General features: G+C 54.6%; 1 protein-coding gene across 3 annotated transcripts in view; it reads left to right on the forward strand.

Moving 5' to 3' along the window:
• The first annotated feature begins 10,180 nt into the window (after nt 1–10,180).
• The window catches only part of B3GNTL1 (UDP-GlcNAc:betaGal beta-1,3-N-acetylglucosaminyltransferase like 1), a 29,166-nt gene continuing 26,506 nt past the window's right edge, over nt 10,181–12,840 (forward strand). The window contains exons 1-3 of one of the 3 annotated variants that reach the window (XM_079798163.1): nt 10,181–10,218; nt 11,316–11,432; nt 11,531–11,630. In XM_079798163.1, coding sequence (XP_079654289.1) covers nt 10,204–10,218; nt 11,316–11,432; nt 11,531–11,630 — 232 coding nt within the window. In that variant the 5' untranslated portion in view covers nt 10,181–10,203. Of the gene's footprint in view, nt 10,219–10,576; nt 11,433–11,530; nt 11,631–12,840 lie in introns of those variants that run through there. The other 2 variants (XM_079798161.1, XM_079798162.1) reach the window with 2 other exon arrangements.

Consider the following 12,840-nt stretch of genomic DNA (forward strand, 5'->3'; position numbering starts at 1 on the left):
TTCAGGAGGAATTTCAGTGACCCAGTGGGGGAGGGGGGGGAGCGGGAAGTGTATGTGTGTGAGAGAGAGAGAGAGAGAGAGAGAGAGAAGAGAGACTACCTGCTCCTGTGGATTTGCAAAGTGCACCCTTGTCCTGAGGTTGGAGTCAGATTGGGTTGGAGTCAGATTGGGTTGGAGTGACCACACTCTGGAGGGGCTGCAGGGCCCAAAACATCTGGGGCAGGGACACAGCATCCCCCGGAGTTCTGGGCAAGGGGCGGGAAAGTAGCTACAGGTGAAGGATGTTTGGAGCAGCTCTGGAACTGAGTAGGTCCACCCTCCCAGCCCAAGGCCGGGATGGCACTGCCCAGTCAAAAAAAGTGTTGTCACCCTGAGACCCAAGGTCAGCTTTGAGGCTGGGCCCAGGGGGCCTGCTGCACTCCTCCCCTCACCCCACTGAGATGTGGGCTCCCTGTCCCCATCCCTGCAAGAGCCAGGGTGCAGAAGTGCTTCGAGAAGCGGGCAAAGGGAGACCACCACCAGGCTGTGAGCTGAGACTCTGGAACCTGCGACCAGCTCTGTGCCCAGGAAGGGTGTTGGCCCTCAAGGCAGCGCCTCTGACCCTGTGCGTGTTTCCCTACAAGCCGCCTCCGGGTCCTGAGGGCCTGCGACTTCACACAGGAGAAGGGGAGGCAGCTTTAGGACACCCTCCCCCCCCCCCCCCCCCCCGTGACACATGCAGAGATTAAGTGCTGCTGGCCAGAGTGACCTGCTGCTCAGAGTTCTAGCTGCCGGATGGCTCTTGAGGGTATTATGCAAAGTAAAATAAGCACAAAAAACCGGCCCTGGCCAGCTTGGTTCAGTGGATAGAGTATTGATCTATGAACAGGAGTCACGTTTGATTCCCTGTCAGGCCACATGCCCGGGTGGCAGGCTCGAGCCCCAGTGTGGGGCATGCAGGAGGCAGCCAATCAATGATTCTTTTTCATGATTGATGTTTCCATCTCTCTCTCCCTCTCCCTTCCTCTCTGAAATCAATAAAAATAAAAAATAAAACAATAAAAAAAAACCTGTATGATTTCACTCATATGTGGGATATAAAACCAAAAAGTAATGAACAAACTAACAGAACACACTGGGAGACACAGACAACAGAATGGTGGTTTCCAGAGGGGAGGGGGGGTGAATTGGGTGAAGGGTCAAATAGATGGTGACAAGAGGAAACTAGACTGCGGGTGATGGACACACAAATACAGATTGTAATAGTGCACACCTGAAATTTAAACAATCCTATGAACAATGTTACCTTAATAAATTTAATTTTTTAAAGCACCCAGAGACCACCGGGCCAAAGGGGAGAGAATGTCTCTGAACTGGTTCCCATCCCCCCAGGCTCAGGGCTGTGGCCAGACCCCCTGTGCCCAGGTCCCTAAAGCTAGGACAGCACAGCGGTGGCCACAGGACGTGCACGTGTCACAGCCCATGGAACATGCCACCTGAGAGGGGACCCCCAGCCTTTGGTTAAACATGTATCGCTATTGGCTCATGGACTGTAACACAGACCTTATCATGGGGACTCAGAGGGGGAAGAAGGAGGACATATGGGAACTCTTGTACGATGCTCACTGTCTCTGTAAACCCAAAAATTAAGTCTGTAAATTAGAAAATAAAAGCTAAGGCAGCCTGTTTGCCTGGCAATGTTCTTAGAAGAACCTGATAGGCTGTTAGGAAAGGGCCTGGCCTGGTCTGTCGCAGGCCCTCCCTCCTGGGGACACAGCTACCTCTGGGCTCCTGGAAGGTCCCAGAAGCAGGAATTTCCAGATTTCTCTCCTCCTGACAAGCTAGCCAGCCGCAAGGTGTGGCTACAGTGGCAGAACTGGTTTCCCCAGCGTCACTCAGCTCCTGGGGAGGCACCTGCAAGTTGGGGGCTGCCAACCCCCTCCTGGCCCTGCAAAGCCACCTGCAGGATGAGGTGGGTCATGGCTGTCCAAGACTGCCGGGTGGGGCGACCACCCCACCTCACCCCCTAGGGCCTGGCCCAGAACAGAGAGACCCCTGCGGGATTGGTTCTAAAGGGTCCTTGCCAGTTAGAACTGGGGTCCTCCCAGGTGGTAAGAGAAGCTGGGGTGTGTTCGTCCGCGGATAGCTGAGGGGCACTTACAAGTGAGACTTCCTCCCGGTCAAACCAGGAAGGGGCCAGGGGACCACCCTCACCCCCCACCTGTAGTGGGAAAGGAGCCGGGCATCTGAGCAAAACGTGGGTGCCTCCCTGTGTTCACAGTTCCCCAAGTGCCAGGGTGACTGTTGGGAGCTAGTGTGTGAGTCACGAATATGAAGCTGCCCCTCCACACCTACCTGTTCATGGGGGTGAAAGCCACTGAAGGGCCGGGACCCGCCGTCCCACCGGCAGATTTTTTTTAAACATATTTTTATTGATTTCAGAGAGGAAGGGAGAGGGAGACAGAGATAGAAACATCAATAATGAGAGAGAATCATCAGTTGGCTGCCTCCTGCACGGCCCCCACTGGGAATCAAGCCCACAAGCTGGGCACGTGCCCTTGACCAGAATCGAACCCGGGACCCTTCAGTCCGCAGGCCAACACTCTATCCACTGAGCCAAACTGGTTAGGGCTCTAGTAATTTCTTTATAAGTGCAGCCGGAACCATCACCTGAGGAAGGAGACTCAGGGGGAGCAGGGTCTGTGGGGCTGGACACCCTTTCCCAGCCTCTGAACATCGGGGTGCATGCAGGCCCTGAGGTTGATGGATGGGCCAGGACTCCGACCTGCCCCTCCCTGATCTGGTTCCCACAGGCTGTGGGTCAGGGTCCAATTCTGAGTCTGTTCCTGCAAAGTGGGTGGGATCTTGCTTATCTCAGCAGATAGGCCTTGGCTCTGCACAGGTGTCGACTCTGGCGCCAGGTGCCACCCTGGCCTTCGGCAGAGCTGGCGGCCCCAAGTGGGGTGCTCTATCCCCAGGCCTCAGTGTGCTCCCCACAGTGTGAGTTCTGTGCACCACTACCATGGCCCAGCCACTGTGCACGCTGGTGTTTTCTGCCCAGTCTCGAGGTCTTCAAATGTACATGGATGGTCATTCTGTTGTTCAAATGGCCAGTCACCGAGCCTGCTGGTTGGAGAATCGGCTTCCTCCCCCAGAACCCGGGCACTTCCTGAAAAGCGTTTAAAGTTTTTCCTAAACATGCCCAGGAAATGTTCTCTTTTGGCATTTGAAAACCATTTCTGCCTTGCCCTTCCATCACTGACACGGAAACACCCCCACCGCCCAGGGAGGTTCCCGCCAACCCCCAACCTCCCAGGTCATTTCTGAGGTCATCTGCGTTGACCTTCTCATAGGGACGTAATTATTGTAATTGTGGTTCAATGATGTATCACAAGCAAACGCTTGTAATTGGACATTTAGCAACTGCAGGGAGCAGCATATAATTAGGTTGTGAATCAGCCCAAAGAGTGCTGGCGGCTTCATCCCAACACCCTCGACCTAAACCCGAACCTGATTTGCTATTGAGTGTGGCTGTCTGGCATCAAATGGGCATCCAGCCGGGTGGGAGCCGAGGGGCTCCCGCCAGCCGGCCACGTGCCAGGCATGGGCTTCGCATGCCAGCCGACTGGCCTGGTGTGTGTGCACTGGGTGCGCGGCCGGCCTCTCAGAGGGAAGCACAGCTCCATGGGAGGTAGTGTGATGACTGCACCGTCATCGCTGTTGCTGGCAGCAGCTGCCTTGGTCTCGATAGCGTCTCACTCAGACTGCAGGCCCCAGGTGGTAAGCTGTAATGTCTGTGCACGCGATTCCCTGGGGGCTGCACCTCACAGAGAAGCAGGCCTTCCACCTCTCGAGCCCCTGGCTGGGAAGCAGAGCCTAGCCCGTCCGGTCTGAGTGTCCTCTGGGCCAGGAGAAGGCAGGGAGAGGGAGCAGCCAAGCACCGAGGCCGGGGCTGGCACTGAGGAGGCAGGACGTGCCCCAACCCTCTCTCCAGCCCTCCCAAGAGAAGTGGGGTCACCCAGGGAAGGCTGCAGAGGCTGTGGACGGAGGTGGGGATGGAGTGGACAGTTTGGTCACTGCCTGGGAAGGGCCCAGATGGCAGGTTCGTCCCTCCGTGGCCCCAGCGGGAAGCCTCAGAGACAGGCCACACCTGAGTGACTCAGCCCAGGCGAGCAGGCAGGGCGGCTGTAAAACACTGGGTCTGGAGCCTGTCAGGTGGGGCCTGGTCCCCTCCCATGCAATTAGCCTCCCATCCCACTGGCCCAGCCCTAGGGAGAGGCCACATCAGGATGGGGGTAGGGCTGCCCCCTGCTGGACAGACTGAGAGCAGGCCTGCGGGCCCTGGAGTGTGGGGAGGTGAGACAGTGGACAAGCCAGGGTCATCACCCAGGCCATAGGCCATTGTCCACTTGTCCCGAAGGTTCCATTTGCATGAAGACATGGCCCGTGGAGCATGGGCTGGGGGTCACCTCTCGCCATGGTGTTGGGAAATCCCGTGAGCCGAGTGGGCCTAGCGTTCCCTGGACCCAGGGTTTTGGGGAGGGTGCCCACAGGTGGGACAAGTTAGGGCCCCAGAGCCCCATGCAGGGTTGTGGAGTGGGGGGCTGGGGGGCCCGGGGAGCATGTGTGTACGAGCATGAGAGTCTGCATGGGATTTGGTAAACTGAGTCAGGAGCATCCACAGTGACTGTTTCACCTTTAATCCCAGAAAATCACAGGGCGATCGCAGGGACCAGGGCTGGCGCTGGTGTCTGAGACAGGCTCTGCATTTCAAACCCAGTGTTTAAAAGGCTAATCGCAGAGTCAGGAGCCAGCACCGTCACTTTCTTTTCCGCGGTCGGCTTGCCACCCTGGGGGACACAGCGCCCGCCGAGGCGCCAACGCGGGTGCGAGGAGAAAGGAGTTAAAGTCTGCTGGTGTCAACAGGAAGCCCTTTTGTTGGCGTCTTTGAATTCTGTCTGTTCTCACTTCTTTCAAGTCCAGCCGAGGGCGGGCGGAGCGGCTGCCATCTCCCAGGGTGACCAGCCTCTGAATGTCCAGGCTCCTTTCCTGGCGGCTGACCAGCCTGCCCGCCCCGTGGTCCCTCCTGACCCTTTCTGGGTGTCAGGGACCCTGAACCCCGAAGCCACAGGCAGGGTGCAGGCGGGGACCTGAGGCGGGAACACGAGGTGGCCCTCCTGCCCCCACCACCTCCACCCTCCCCGAGAGGGAATCAGGCTGCCGTCCTCAGGGTGGTGCCAACCGCTGGGCTGGGTGGCAGTGCCCGGCTGCTGCTCCTGATGCACACGTCTCACTCCTCCCTCACCCCCACCCCAGCAACTGCACACAGTAGGTGCTCGTCAGGACTCTGAGTCCTCGAGGGGTTCTGGCTCCAGCAGATGTTTACTTGAGGGACCCCAGGGGATCACAGATGCTTCCAGGGAGGGCGTGTGTGTAGTGTCCCCTTGGCGGTGGGTGTCTGTTCCTCACGGCCCACGCTTGGGTCACATATTGCAGACCATCCATCTCACTCACTCCGTGCACCGTCTCCCTGGACCCAGAACCCAGCCCAGACCCGCCCTGTGGCCGGCCTTCCTGACTTGGAACAGAGGGAGGGCCAGAGGCAGGCAGGAAGATGGGCCTGGGCCTGGGCCCGCACCTGCATTTCAGGAGGGAAGGCAGCACAGCACACACTGTGTCCAGAACCGTCTGAGGAAGGGCCTGCTCAACTCTGAGCTGCAGTGGCAGGTGGGCAGGGCCAGCTCAGGTCCAGGCTCCCAGCCCACCTGTCACAGGGCTGATAGCGGCCCCTCTGGCAACCTCAGGAGCCCCCCACCTCCACCCCCCCGCCATGGCACTCTTCCATTTTGTTTTCCATCTCCCTGCTCATGCCTGTGATTTCCATGGATCTTAGCACTTCAGACCATTTCCTGAAAAATCTGCATTTTGGGGAACTGTGCACCTTTTCCTTCTGAGAAAGGCAACGTTGGGAGGACCATCGAGCTTGCCACAAAGCAGCAACATCCCCAGGTCCAGGCCCCAGCTCTTCCTCTCCCGGCTGGAAAGTGCCCTCGCGCCCCGGGAAGGGAGCTTTTAGAGGCACGTTCCCCTAGCCCAGCCCACACATTTCCTGCATTTCCAAAAACGTCCCATCAGGAAGTCCTAACCTCATAAAGCAAAAATAACCGCGTCTCTCCCCAGACGGCCCTCGCTCCCGGCCACAGAGCGCATCTGCGACTCCCACACCACTGGGTCCTGGGTCACCACTGAGCTGCCCTGACCGAACCCCACCTCGTTCCCAGCACCAGAGTGGTGCTTCTCTTGGCTGAGAGGCCTTTATCGGGGGATGGGTTTTTAAGGGTTGACTTGAAGACATTCTGGGAAATAAGACCAAATGCAACTTGAAATAAGTGGAGCCCTGGTCGGTGTGCGGTGAGGTGGGGCCTCCTCACTCCCCACAAACCTGGGACCCAGAGCAGCCAGGGGGGTGGTCAGGACCCTAGATGCCCCGGGGTTTTGCAGGCTCCTGGGGGTGGGAAAAGGTGGGAGGAGGATGCTGAGCGAGCCCTGGCCTGGGTCCTTGCAGGTAGGCCGTGTCAGGAGTAACGGACACCACCCATCAACCCGCATTCTGACCTTTTTGTCATGTTTTTCTTTCTTTCTTTTATATATATTTTTATTGATTTCAGAAAGGAAGGGAGAGGGAGAGAGCGATAGAAACATCCCACACTGGGGATCGAGCCTGCAACCTGGGCATGTGCCCTGACCAGGAATCAAACCATGACCTCCTGGTTCATAGGTCAATGCTCAGCCACTGAGCCACGCCAGTCAGGCTTTGCCACATTTCTTCAATTTAGTGGCTGACAAGAAGCCAAGGCATCATCAGTGAGGGGTAACAGGTGAACATGTCAGAACTTGTTCACCCCTTCCTGGCAGCCCACAAGTTTGTGCCCGCCCCCCCCCCCTACTGCGGTTACCCCCTTCACAGTCAGGAAGCAGGTTCTGCGAGTTTCGGTCACTCTGAGCAAAGGGCCCACGAGGGAGAGGCCACACGTGCTAACTCTTCGCCTGTTCCTGGCTCCCTGGTTCGGGCCCCACTCAGCTCCATGAATATCTCATGCCGCTTCTTCCACTCTGCAAATCTCGAGACTCAGCAGCCAACATGCGGATCCTGAGCCCAGGAGCCTGGCACTCCCGTAGCACCTGCGTGAGGCTTATCACCAATGCCTCCAATTTCAACAACAGATCCATGATTTACAGGTCTCCGCACATTGGTAAATCTTCTCGGCTAATCTGCTGCGGGCAGGCTCAGGACCGAAACAACCTTGTTCTTTGTTGAACGGCTGCTTGGGGCACAAACCCAGAGGCGATAGGTCTGCCAGAGCTGCGGTCCAGGGGCAAATCCCCTTTCTTCCAAGGTCTGCTGATGCCGGCCGGCTATTAGTTCTTCCGCTTCCGCATCTTTAGTTCACAAAGCACAGCAGTCATGTCGACAGGCACGGTGGGCAGTGGTGAAAAGGCCAGACGTGTTCTCCAAAGACATGTTCTAACATACTCTTGCCGTTGAGTGTTAGCTTTTAAAAATATTAAACTTATTCCTATTTGCTTAGGGTCCCATCCATTTTAACAGAATGTTAAAATGTTGAAACAAGCACAGAATTGATGCCAACCTCTTACAGAGAGAGCTGAAGGGCTCTCTGCTCAGGAAGGGCCATGATGGGGACCCCCGGCCCCCTCAACAGAGCACCTGGTCCTTACCCCCTCTCCTGGCCTGCCTCACTCTCCTGGCCCCAGCTTCCTGGAGCAGAAACCCTCCCTGCATAGGACCAGACTCAGGCTCTGCAGATTAGCTGAGAAGATTTACCAAAGTGCGGAGACCTGTAAATCATGGATCTGTGAGTTGAAATTAGAGGTATTGGTGATAAGCCTCATGCAGGTGCTCAGGGAGTTCCAGGTTTCTGGGCCTGGGACCTACATGTTGAGGAAGGCAGCACCCATGCCAAGAGAAACATCCTACGTGATACTCAGATGCTGCCACCCATCCACACCAGATGTTTTCTCAGCTGTTAATTAATTAAATGCTTCCTGTGATGGGAACCTCATTACTTCCTTCAGCTGGTAGGAAGTCCTGCCTTGGCTTCTTAAGTCAACTCGGTGACTATCAACAAGCCTTTAAAAAAAAAAAGAGGGAAAACAAAACAAAACAAGAAAGACACCCGTGCATGTCATACTCGCAGACAGCTGGCTGCTCCCTCGTGAACAGACCTATTATCGGGGTGCTCGAACAGCTATGGGCAGCCAATCTCCTCCAGTGCTGGGCACTGCCCTCCACAGCGCTGGGGAGCTCTGCACCTCCCAGCAGCACCCACTGCCCAGGGAGGTCCTGCCAGGGCTCTCGTGGGGTTCATCACATCAGGAAACTTGGAAGGGATGCTTGCTCGGAGGTATTGCCGTGTGAGCTGACAGGGAACATCGGGCTGTTGTTAAAGCTTGAGCCCCCCGCCCACCCTTCACTGACACGCTGAAGGCAGTGTCTGACTCTGGGCCCGGTGTCCCCAGCCACATCTTCACCATTTACACCAGCGTCGTAAGAGGCTGTTGATCAGTTTTTAAATTTGGAGGCCTTGGCTGGTGGTCTTCTGACTACAGCCATTCTTCACTAAACATTCTGCATTTAAAAAATAAAATAAAGAAAAATGAAGACCTATGTCACTTGGTGAATCCACAGTGAGCAGTGGGACTTTTGCATCGCTTTCCCTGCAGGTGTCCTTGACTTTGTTCATCTTTTTATCTGACCATGTCCTCCCCAGGGGGTGTCAGTCCCCAGGGCCTGGTCTCTGTTGACAATCTGCCTACCGTGAAGAGAATGACCTCGGGCCCCGCCCAGCCACACACTGCATTTCTGAAGTGCCTCTTGGCACTCTGCTTACAAAAAGCCGATTCTAACCAAATTTTTATTAAGGAGAACACAGTGAAAAGAGAGTTTCTGGCAGCCGATAAGATGTACAGAAAGCCAGGCAGGAACAGCCAAGCCCAAGTCCAATGCACATGACGTGGGGGTGTCTGGCACCCCCATCTCTTCCTCCCACTCATTACTGGGCCCCCAGCTCTGAATCAGACCCCATATTCTGGTAGCCACCCTGTGACTCTTCACCAAGTTGTTTAAAATGAAACTATTCCTAATACCCCCGCCCCTGGAGAACACTGGGCCCTTGGAAACAAATTCCCATGGAGCGTGTTCCACCTTAGATTAGGCTGCATTTTTATTCACGTGACCTAGGAGTTTCAACTTGTACCACAGGCTTTGCTCATAGTGATGCAATTTAAGGAAAAATTACACTTCAAGGGATGCCTTACAAGAGAAGTTTGGCTTTGTTGTAGTGGTTAGTTTATAGAACGATTTGCACTTAATCTTAGTTCGGGGCATTAAAGGGTTTGTCCTTGCAGCGATGGCTGTAAACTTGCTCATTAACTTGGAGGAGCTGGGACTAACCCCGAGTGTGCGCTGGCACACTGGCCTGTCACAGCGGGTCCCGTTTGTCTCCCTCCCGCGCGTGCTGGCACCGGACCACCTGGCTCACGCCCAGAGCGCTGTCCACTGCGGGGCCAACTCCCCAGGCAACGAGGCCTCCAGGACCCGGGGGGGGGGGCGGGCGGAGAAGGGGGGGACCTGGGGGGAGGGGAAGAGGGGGGCGCAGGGCGGGCGTGGGAGGGAAGGTGCTTTCACCGCAGGGCGCCTTCCTCGGCTTCCACCTCCCTACGCCCCGCCTGTAGGTGTCCCCACTCAGGTAAGACCGTGCAGAGGACACGTCACCGGCCTCCTTCACCGTACAACCTTCCCCAAAGGCCACCCCCGCCCCGCAAAGGTTTGGATTTTAGGTCGTAACCATCCGTATAGCGTGCGCCTTCCTCACCACCCACGTGCTTTGGTGACCCCTGAACCCCCCGAGGGCTCAGGCGTTGGTAAACCCCCTCAGGTGAGGGCGGGCTCCCGGGGGTCAAGGAGAGGATGAGAGCGGACCGCTGGACCCCAGAGTCCCCACGGCCCAAGGCCGCAATACCCGGTTCTCCGGCCGCTCCAGGCCACGCCTCTCCACTACGCCCGCCCCGCCCCGCCTGATTGGCGTCTCTCTGCGCCACTAGGAGGCGGCTCTACCTCGGACCCGCCTCCCGCGCACGCGCTTTAGGCCGACGTGGGCGGGGCGTTCGAGGGCTCGGAGGGCGGGGCGTCCGGAGGAGGAGGCCATGCGGGCTCAAGTGGTAGGTGGCCGCGCCGCCCCCTGCTCCCGTCCCCTTTCGTCTCCCTGCCTTCCGCCTCCGTGTCCGGGTTGGTCCCCACCTCTTCTGGGCTTGCCTGGGTGGCGGGGGGGGGTGTCTCCGCCTAAATCCCCCGGCTCCGGCGGAGCGCGCACGGACCGAGTCCAGGCCCCTGTGACAGGTACTCCCGTCATGCTCTGTCTGGTAGACCTTGAATAGACAGTTCTTTTTTCTTTTTCCCGAAGAAAATAATTCCCCAAAGTGAAGTAAATGCGTAAGTGCACGGAACTACTTTGTGGTTGACACGCGCTGGGTCAGAGCCTCCGGAGAACACAGAATTGTGTGTCCATGGTTGTCTCTCTCGGAGCCTCGCGGAACCGTTTCCGCACGGAGGTTTTTTCTGTAACACACTCGTCCACGTGCGCGTGTGTGCAGGTGTCTGCGCCTCGGCACGTGCGTACCGGGGAGGTCTCCGTGGCTTAATGTGTGAAAGTGCACAGTTACCCGGAAGTCGGTTCCGTACACTTTAGCAATTCTTGTTTTATCTGTGCTCTCGGAGGAAAGGACACGACCATCAGCCGAACTGAGAAGAGCAGAGAGAGAGGGCGGGAGTCCCTCCCCGTCCCAGCAAGCGCCCGGATGAAGCGTGTGGAGGGGGTTCTTAAAAGGGTTTCTTTGTTGCTTCTCCAACATCATGGTTTACCAAACACGAGCATCCCACACAGAAAAGTCCCACTCGGTTATTTTCATGACTGGGTTGAAAGATGCACAGATGCTCGTTTCAACCACAATGATGGTGTTTCTGGCCAAGTGATTGGAAACATGAATTTGCCCTTGAATCGGGAACATTTTTGAAGCCTTTCCGATTTTTGTTTCCTTTTCAAAAGCATCCCAAAGACCAATTGAGGGACATGTAACATGAAATACATCCCCTGGAGCCAGAGATTGAAGACCTTGGAGAGAAGGCATAGACACCGTGTTTGTCCGCACATTCTTTCCCTGGAAGCCTGGTTTGGGTTATTTTGTAACACCTGGTCCTGCGGGAAATGAAGTGTGTTCAGTGTTCACACCATTTGATAACGTATTTCTCTGGATTCCAGTCTGTGATCCTCCCCGTCCACAATGCTGAGCCCTGGTTGGACGAGTGCTTGAGGTCTGTTTTGCAGCAGGACTTCGAAGGCTCCATGGAGCTCTCGGTTTTTAACGATGCCAGTAAGGTACTTATGAACTTCCCATTGATGATTCCCCCCATGTAAGTCACGTTGGACTGCTCTCATGGGAGTTTCCTGACCTGCCAATGCCTTCTTGCTTTCAGGACAAGTCTATGGCTATCATTGAAAAATGGAAAGTGAAGCTAGAAGGTTCTGGTATCCTCGTGGTAATTGGAGGGCACGATTCCCCTTCTCCCAAAGGAGGTCAGTTACCATATGCTTAGCTTATTATTTAGCTGTAATGAATGGGTTTTTAATCAACATATACGTAGGTAGTTCTGTGTTTTTCAAATCCTGTTGAAAAGCATCCTGAGTAACACTTGAGTTGACTACTTACTAAGTTGGTTAGAGTGTCTCCCGATATACCAAGGTTGCAGGTTCGACCCCCGGTCAGGGCACATACAAGAATCAACCAATGAGTGCATAAACAAGTGGAGCAACAAAACAATGCATCCCTCTCTCTCTCTTAAAAAAAATCACTAAATAAAAACGTTTTGTCTTTCATAAAATACTTTTTATTGATTAGATATAACTAGAGCTATATCACATTTGAATGTATTCTACTAATAACAAAAGAATTTGTTGTAATATTGTGAAAAAAATGGAGTCATGCTGCTGTCTTTTTGAAATTAGGTAAGGCAGATCCCGTATTACACGTAACAAAATAGAGTTAATTTGATTATGTCTGAAAGGACATCTTTTCCTGTAACAATATTTTCTTAAATAGGAAATATTGGATAACATAGACCCAAAGTATCTATTTTCAGGATTCCTGGGTTATTTTAACTGGATTAAGATTCATTTATTATCATTTTCTATCACAGTAGAGCAAAACATTTCTTAATAATGTGATCACTTGCTAAAATAAAAATAAAACATAATCCCACCCTCTTCTCTCCAGGAGTAAGGAATGTTGATGCCATACTGTGGCCTGAGTTTTTTCTGCTGTGACCATGACAACTGGCTCCCCTCACAAAGGGTCGGGCCTCCCCAAACATCAGGCCCTGGCACAAACATTTGACTTTCTTCAAGGCAATAATATTAAAGCAAATTCCTTGTCTTTGCCAAACAGAAGATTCATTGTGGGAAACTTCCAGGTCCTTAGTGAGCAGCGTTTTCCTTCATCACCCAAATGCTTGGGTTTGTTTTCCCCTTCTAAACCCAATTCCAGTAAGCAACTTTTTAAACAGAACTCGTAATTTAAATGTGATTGTGGAAAGTCTCTTCCTATTTTTCAGTTTCCACGTGCTGCTCTTTGGTGTTGATTCCCATGAGGTCTTTCTCTGAGCTTGCCTCCCTTTGCAGTGATGACGGAGATTTAGCCACAGCTGTTTCGGTGATGGCTGCTAATCCATCCCCAGGCGTCAGGAGCCCCTCACTCTGCCTGCCTCTGCGCTTTCTTCTCTGCCTTGTT

Source organism: Cnephaeus nilssonii, assembly GCF_951640355.1.
Source record: "Cnephaeus nilssonii genome assembly, chromosome: 19".
NCBI classification, from domain to species: domain Eukaryota; kingdom Metazoa; phylum Chordata; class Mammalia; order Chiroptera; family Vespertilionidae; genus Cnephaeus; species Cnephaeus nilssonii.